Source organism: Malurus melanocephalus, unplaced genomic scaffold, assembly GCF_030028575.1.
Source record: "Malurus melanocephalus ecotype Western Australia unplaced genomic scaffold, MMel_1.1 scaffold_214, whole genome shotgun sequence".
NCBI classification, from domain to species: Eukaryota; Metazoa; Chordata; class Aves; order Passeriformes; family Maluridae; genus Malurus; species Malurus melanocephalus.
The window spans coordinates 590,905-599,612 of NW_026623446.1; the positions used below are offsets into that span (position 1 = coordinate 590,905).

General features: G+C 48.5%; 1 protein-coding gene across 1 annotated transcript in view; it reads right to left on the minus strand.

Annotated features, from left to right (window-relative positions):
• The window catches only part of LOC130578157 (endosome/lysosome-associated apoptosis and autophagy regulator family member 2-like), a 15,054-nt gene extending 11,001 nt beyond the window's left edge, over positions 1-4,053 (minus strand). Inside the window, exon 1 of the mRNA XM_057374054.1 lies at positions 3,963-4,053. Within this exon, the coding sequence (XP_057230037.1) occupies positions 3,963-4,053 (91 nt within the window). The remainder of the gene's footprint in view (positions 1-3,962) is intronic.
• Between the last annotated feature and the right edge of the window lie 4,655 nt (positions 4,054-8,708).

The window sequence follows — 8,708 nt, forward strand, 5'->3', positions numbered from 1 at the left end:
AGAGAAGAAAAAACATAATTAGTGTCCAAGTTGTCTTCCCTTTAATGATGCCTTCCCATTTTGGTCTTTATCACCTACTTAAAGCAAATATCCTTGTTTGATGCCCAGAAACTCCCGACTGCTGTGCTCCACTGCAGAGCAGGGATCTGAGGCAGCATCTGAGCACRTCTGGCACATGAGAGACTTATCAAGGAAATGAATTATGAGTCCATGAGGCCACAGCTAAGCAGATGCCAATGCCCAGGAGGTCTGACTCTCCCAGATAAGAGGGTGTGAGAATTGCCTGAAACACAAGTTTTGTTAGCTCCTTGAGACTGTTTACCCTGAGATCCCATGACAATCTGATTTAAGATGCTTGTCAAGTAGCTGGCTGCTTTATCCCATCTCCCTTAAAGAGATCAGCCAAGAAAAGTCATGGGCTCAGGATTTTTTAAAGCTSTTCTGGAGGTACATCCAGTAACCAGAAGGGAACCTGCAGGCCAAGACTTYCTTTAATTCTGAAATCCCTCATCAGAGTGAGGATTGCCAAAATCTGTAGAGAAAGGAGGTATTACTGCAGCTGAGGTTGTTTTGTGATCCATGGTGAACTGGAACATCATCTGCTGATGGAAGACATCCCTTGGCACAGGCATGGGGAATGGCCTCCAGTTTYTAACAGGAGCGACCCATGAAACCAAGCATGGAAAGCAGCAGGTTATTGTTAATTTAGCAGTGAGGTACTAAGCAAAGGAAGAAAAGCAAAACCAAAACACGCTTTGCTGGCCAGCCACCAGGAGCTCAGAGCAGGGATTTACTCAATACTTAATGAAACTTCTGAAAACCCCAAACTTACACAACATCAGTATTTGACTGGAGCTGATACTGCAGGGTGTAAATGCTCTCTCAAGCAGCACACACCTGCTAAGCCCCTCTGGCAAGCCATGTCCAGTGGCATGGAAAATAAAAAGGACTCTTAAGAAATTTGTTAATGGATTTCAAGAAGTTCTAAGAGTGCAGCTGATACCCATCAGCAGGATGTAGGTGAGAAAGGACACGGGCAGGGTGACAAGGGGATTGACAGCACAAGCTGTCAGATGTCAGACCCACATCCCTGCAGGCTTTTCCCCAGCCCTGCTTCACCCCCAGGCTTTAATTTCTCTCTCAATTTTGTCCCTGCCATGCAAAGCCAGGCACTGTGGGGTGAACACCAGCATGCAGGCCAAGCTGATAGCAGCTCGAGTTAAAGTTTTGGATCAGGAGAGTGGATAAAAGAGTCTTTATAAGGTTGTGATCACATGGAGACAGTTTGCCGAGTGTTCCCTCCTGTTGTTGACTGCCTGCTCTGTGCTTCACCAAGTGCCARAACTCATCTTTGTGTAACTACTGAGTAAAGAGAGGAGCACCCAGCTGTCTGGGCCACTGCCCAAATTTTACAAAATTTACAGAATAGTCTGAGTTGGGAAGGACCCAGAAGATCACAAACTCCAGCTCTTTAGTGGATGGCCCATATGGGGATCAAACCCACAACCTTGACATWATTAGCACCATGCTCTGACCAACTGAGCTAAATCAAATTTTCTTGCTGTAGCCCTAAAACAGASACACTAAACCCAACAGTGATCATTTTGTGGCATGTTGCTTTGTCCCAGACTCAAATCCAAGGGACAGAGGTGCCAGCATTGATCYGAGGCAGGGAGAGCAGCTCCACAGTGCCCACACAAGACACTGCTACTATGGCCATGCCTCCACCCAGAAACAGGATGCACAATTCCCCCAATCTGACTCCCTGCCTTAAGGGCTGAAACCAGCCTGCTGCTCTTCCTCACCTCTGGCAGCAAACTGAGTCAGTCCTGAGATCCATTAAACTAATCTTAGAGTAAACATTTGCAGTAAGTCAAGGGCGCTGTCAAATTCTCCTGGGAAAACCTCTCAGAAAGACTTCTGAGATCAGAGTCTGATCTTTCACAGCTTCCTCCTGTCCCCAACAGCTCAGATCTGCCAGCCAGAGACACTGCAGAGGTTTCAACACCTTGGACTGYCCATGGCTGGATGAATTTTGTTGTYGTTGGGGGTTTTAGTSGAGTAYGTTTCACTCATTGTTTGGTTTTAGTGTTAAATGGTGGTGCTGCTATGAGGAATTTTTTTAAAATGCAAAGTAGTTTTTTGCAACATGCTACTAAAATAGTAGAGTGGGTTGCAAAACTTCAGTAGCCATCAATAACCTTACTTCTTAATAAYTTAAACAACTTCTGGAGAAAAAGAAGTCAGCAGGCTGAAAAAGTAGTTTTGAGCACCTAGTAAAGTGTTTGTGTTTATTTTATCACCTAATGTCAGTCACAAATGTGAAAAGACAGTACTCAAACAAACTCAGCTTCTCAGACAAGCCATTTTCTCTCCTGCACTTACACTGTCTATATCATGGAACAGCAATTTTGACTTTCTACAGCCTTTTTTTTTTTTTTTTTTTTTTTTTTTTTTTTTTTTTTTAAGGAGTACTGTGAATCACCCGAAGTATCTCCAGGGATACTTGAAAGATCTGTCATTTTGTGTGACGCCTTGGTACGAACAAGAGCCTTGAGGATGTCAGGGAAGGATACAGAGCTGCTCTTTCCCAACCTACCAGCAGGCATCCTGTTCCTTGGGATTTAGGATACAGCCACTGCAAATCTTCAATGTGCAGAGTAATACAGCTCCAGTTCTCCTTCTTTTATTTTTTCTTATAAAAACAAATTTTTATCTTTACCATATCCATCCCGCTTCCAACACTGCCTTTGTTTCAACACTTATTTCCTTGCCTGCCTTGCCCCCAGCCCTGCCCACTGCCGCACCCCAGGGCTCCACAATCCCATCATGGCTTTACCCATTCTGTGCTCAGCCACTGACGACAAACCCCGTGTCAGGAGGACTTACCTGCTAAACACACCATGGTCAAGCTCCAGAGCAGAGGAGAGGGCCAGGCACTCATTTTTCCCTGAGGAGTAACAAAGYCTGTCAAAAGGCAAGATCAGCAGCTGATGCCCTCAGCCTGCTGCTCATTCTCCTCCGCTGCTGTGCCCAATTTTGTCACCTGACTCTGATCATGCGGCTCAGTCAAGTCAACCTCTCCCCAACAAAGGGGGGTTTATATTCGGAGACTGCAACAGGTCTTAAGACGATACAGCCTCCTCAGAGCAGAGCACAAAGCAGGCACCCCGAGCAGCAGATCTCTCCTCACAGCAGCACAGAAACCTGGCAGAGGAGCGCCCTGGAGGAAGTGATGGGCTGCCGGGGAGGAACGGGCAGAGCAGCATGGGAACCCGGCCTGGCTGTGGGCCAGGCCCCCGTGACCTCGTCAAGTGAGAGGATTTCATTTTTCAGACACACAAGATTTCCTGAAAGAAGAGAAACAAGAAAAACAACCCCAGAAGAGTTCCCTTTTCTGTGGGGCCAACCGCACTGTAACCAGAACGCAGCCTCTGGTGAGCACAGAGCTTTCCTGAGCAGCATTTCAYTCCCCCCTTGCTGCCCCAAGGTGTCCGACAATCCTTCAAGCTGTTTTTACCAGGATCAAGCTCATGGATGATGATATTGAGGTGCGGGCATTAAGTTTAATGAGGCCCCACCCCATTGTCCACATTTTCCAGTGCCTGTATTGCTTGCTGGGCCACCTGAGGACAAAGATATTGCCATGTTTTCCTTACCTTTCTTTGAAAGATCCTCCCTTTTCCTCTGCCCCCACTGTTCAGGAATCAGCCTTGCCAAGCCCCGCTGTGAGAGGATTTCCCTTAGTATATAGCAGAATGCAATATCTCATGTTATCCTCACCCAAATTCAGAGGGCTGTTCATACAGGATTGCGGATGCTCCACATGCAGGCCCCACGTTCAGCAAGACCCAACACTGCCATGCACTGCCCGTGCTCTTTGTGTTCCAGAATTCTCAGTAGAACCCAACACAATGAGCCAAGATGACCCTGCTCTAACACAAATCCTCAGGTTTCCTCACAGTGGCCCAGGTAGGGTCCATTTGGGACCAGGGACATTTCCTGGTCCTCCTCTCTCTGGCAGTGAGAGTCTGCCTGACTATCCTGCCTCATGGCGGCTGTGTGGAGACAGGGCAGTCTCCTCCGCTCTGGGATCACCAGTTTGGGTGGGTGCAGGTCAGGCAGTGACCAGTGGCCTTCCAAGGCTGTCASACAGACCCTTGACCCGAACTGGTCACTGCCAAAGTGAGCACAGGCCAGATCCCGGGCTGGAGGCCTCTCAGAGACACTGCCCAGGGGCTCGGGGGCAGGCAGGGGTGGGTGAGGGCTGCCCCTTCCCCCTTCCCTGCAGGCAGCAGGAGAGCTCTCAGTTGATATCGCTCAGCTTGGCTTTGCAGGTTTTCCAGGGCTCTGCACTGGGTGTTTGATCTCAGTCCGTGTAAAGAGCCTGCCCCACCCAGGCCTTGCAGGGCCGTCCCCTCTGCAGCCTCCGCCGCGAGGGACAACTCCTGCAGGAGCAGCATTTGCAGGATGGAGCAGCTCGGGGCGCTGCTAAAGCACTGCCAGCGGTCACCCAGAGGGATTTACCTGCTGGGGGAGCAGATCAGCCCCCTCCATCCCACAGGCTGCAGAGCTTCCCACACTCCCCAGTTGCAGAAGCAAATCAAGCATTTGCTGAGCAGCTACTGCACACAGGGACACACTGGAAAAGCGCTTCAGAACCGTGTGTGGCAGCACTTCCACTGCGAATTTTCAACCTAACGCATGGAAGAGATAGGGAAATTGCATATTAAAGCCCTTCCTTCTACCCTCAGAGCCCCCTTTCTGGATGAGCTCCCACAGCCCAGCTGAGAGGTGAGACAGGCTGCTTTCCTCTCAATTGTTTTAGCAAYTGGGCAAGTTGGAAATACACTTCTGACAGGGAAAGTCTAATGCCACTTCAGGGCAGAAAAGTACAACAGACAAATTTGTAAACTCCTGACCTGTCCAGGCCTGTCTCCATTGAGATTAAATGCTTTTGCTAGTTGGTTCACAGAATAAAAAGCAGTGTCATGGTTGATCAAAAGCGATGTCCTAGGCTGGCACAGGGCCCTGTTCCTGTCAGTTCTGTTGCTCTTCCATAGCTGGCAGACCTTGTGTCCCCAGATAAACCAGACAGTGCCCTCCATGCTCAGAGCTTACAGGGCAGAGGCAGCAGCAGTGACGTTTCTGCCAAGAACATGGCACTTGTTCTTTCTGCCAAGAACATGGCACTCCAGCAGTGCGTGCCAACTCCCAGGCCTTGCCCAGCCTGTAGAGGACAGCTCTTGTCCAAAACTGCCCAAATCCACACTTCCACTTTGCTTGCTCAGTTTGCTTCCAAACTGAGCAAGCAAAGAATTTACCATTAGAGGTTTCAACTGCTGAGTGCAGACTTTGATTTCTGAGTTTCCCAGGGTTTACAAAACCAAAGGCTACCACAGGACTCTGGAAGTCACCTGGGTGGTAGATATCCAGGTGAGCTGTCTGCTGTTTAATAACACAAAGCAAGAGGACTCTCAAACACCAGCCCTCTTCAGTGTCACATGTGACCTRCCATMGCCTCAGCTTTTGTCAGYTGGGATGTGACAGTAAGTGCTGTGRGGGTGAAAATCCCCAGATGAGGCCCCACCTGCAATGGGGGTAGTGCAAAGGAGAGGAGTGTGTGAGCTGGCAGGGGACTGACACATTTCAGGCTGAAAATGGTAGGTCACCAGTGACTCTATAAGGTCAGGAAGGTATTAATGACCAGCAGAGASCAGAGTGGTTTGGCTTGAAGGGTATCCCTAAAGATCATCCCATTTCAACCCCTCTGCCATGGATGGGGACACCTTCCACTMGAYCAGGTTGCTCCAAGACCCATCCMACCTGGCCTTGAACATTTCCAGGGATAGGGCAGCCACAGCTTCCCTGGGCAACCACCATCACACATTTTTTTCTCCTAATAACTAACCTGACCCTGCASTCTTCCAGTKTAAAGCCATTTCCCCTTGTCCATATCATTATGTGCCYTCTCCAGCWCTCTYAYAGCCCCTTGAGGTACCAGAAGGTGCTGTAAGGCCTCCCTRAAGCCTTTTCCTGTCRTGGCTGAAAAACCTCAACTCTCYGAGCCTGTCCTCATAGCAGATGCTCCAGCCCTCKGAGGATCTTAYTSTTTTCCYCTGGACTCACTTTATCCTTGTATTCTTAGACTCTTTCCATGGTTATCCASCACTCCACTGCCACTGTTGGTGTCCCAGGTTTATCATGTACCTGTTGGAGTGGCAAATGACTGTCAGGGTCCAAGGCAGGCAAAGCTCTCCTGYTCCCATGACTCCAGGGAAAATGATGGTCCTTGGTGTGCCATATTAATCTGTGGTCCTCTGGCAGCATTGCTGATCTGCACGCTGCTGCTGAGCTAGAAACTGGGGGGCTGGGCTGAGCTGCCGCCTGGGAAAGAGCAAGATAATCAGACAAACTGCAAGCTGGATTCTGACAGGGGCTTTTYCTTGGAAAAGACTTTTCTTCAAGCAATACAGCTTGTGATTCATACCCAGAACTGGCTGACTGTAGAAATAACAGCCCACAGGTATTACTTTCTCCTTCACAGATGAAAAGGCAGAGGCACTCCTGACCCCATGGGATGCACCACCCCATGGGCTGTGTTGGGAAATCCAGACCTCTCTTTTACATTATTCCAAGGTGTATCCACTGACTCTCACAGGACAGGCTTCAGGGATACAGGTTCCTAACAAACAGCCAACAGCCTTGTGCCCAAGAGAGAGCCAAGGCACGACACATGTGAGAAAGAAAAAAGCACCACCAGCGTTCCTGGATGCATATGCAGGGTTTTGTGCTCCGGCCAGCGAAACCTGCTCATGAGCGAACGGCCACGCGATGGCACCACAGCGCTRGGCAAGGGGACACCTCCACGCCCGGGTCAGCACCGAAACCACTTCACCCCAAAACAGCTGGAGCTGCTCTTCCCAAACTGCTCCAGCAGAAACCTCCGGCATCGGTGGCTGTTGTGTAGATGGAATAACGAAACCCACGCAAGGGAGCTGAAGGAATTTAAGTAAAAAGAGTTAGTGCAGTCATTTTGAAACAAATAACTCACACCTCTTTTTTTTAAAAAAAATGTGCTTCTTCTGTGCCTGAGTTTAGAAGGAATAATTAAAAAAAAAAAAGTACAGCTAGCCAAAGGAAAGGTGGTGTACTGCAGCAGGCATCTAAGGGTTTAYCCAATCACAATGATATGCAGAGGCTAAATGTCTACTTTCTCACAAACAACACAAAACACTTTATTCTTATTTAGTACCCCCACCCCAAGCAGTTAAAAATAAGGTCTTAAAATGTGAAAAAACTTCCAAAATGGACCAGTGTGTCTTGGGTGTAGTCAGTGCTAAGGATGCAGGTCAAACCCAGCTGGTGCTTTAGGCAGAACAAGTGCAGGTGGCACTGTCTCTCCCGTCCCTGCCTGCAGCATCTGGGGAGGAAAGRAGGAACAGCTTGGACTCCTTTCTTCCTCCCCCAAGACAATGCCGTCCATCATTTTGTTTTTGGCCACGTGGCCAGCAGTTTTTCCCTTCCCCTGGCATTCTGGTTTTTTGTTCTGCTCTGKGTGTGTGTGAGGGGGTGGCTAAAGTTCTCATGGTTCAATATGTAAGCTATTCATTTTTCTGCCGTGCTGTATGGATACATTGTTTGTCAAATAAACAGGTTTTTTTTCACTTTCACCGACCAATATTCATTTCATATCAGTGGGAAGGGATTGCTGAACCCCTTTCTTTAGAGGAAACGCTCATTCCAGAGCATTTTCTTCTAAAATTGTCTCTAAACTAAGACATGTACACACACGCCTGCTTGGCAAGGAGAGGAGTGGACTCTTGAGATGTTCAAGCCCTGTCTAAAGGCACTTTAGGAATAAAGGACAGCCCTGACATGAGCTTGTCCAGGTCTGGAAAAGGTCAACKTTTGGCCCATCATCAGTCTTAAGGGTTAGCACTAGAGCAACATCCTAAAGATAAAATCCCCTACATCCTTGTACCAGCTAAGGCTCTCCAGTGTCCATTGGCACAGAGATTGCTGGGTCTGATTGTGCCCTGGTMATGCGGCGTGTATCAGAGTCTGGGCACCCAGAAACCTCACAGAGCAAGTGCCCTATGAAATAACAAATKAAATGTGCATTTCAACCTATCCCAAAGCTTTTGTCACAAGCATTCTACCAGAGCAGCTGACCTGGAACACAATTCTCTTCCTGGCTATTTGATAAGGTTAACCTGACACAGAAAAGAAAAATTTCAGACTATGTCTGGCACCACCCCAGCACAGGCAAGTGGAACAGAGCCATTTCACACAGCTGCACGTAAGGAAATTGGGATTAGGCCAGCCACACATATCCACACAACTCAACACTGTAAGACAAACATTCATGCTTATCACCAAGCCAGACCCTAGGAACAGTACATGAGCATGAAAACAGTTTCTAAAAACCCACAACAAACCCCACCCAAAAAACCACCCCTCCCAAACCAAAACACACCCACCTTCTGCAACACTCTAAAACTGAGAGAAGCCACCATTGCTCTAATTCAGATAAATGCAGCATTGAAGATCAACAGGGTTTATTCCACACTTCCATAACCCATCCACAGAACCTGTGCATGGCRGATATTCCTCATACCATCAGATCTCAGCTGTGGCTCGAGTGCTTCAGCACATCAAACCCACACACTGCAGACACAGCACCCAGGGCTCATCAGCTTTCAAGT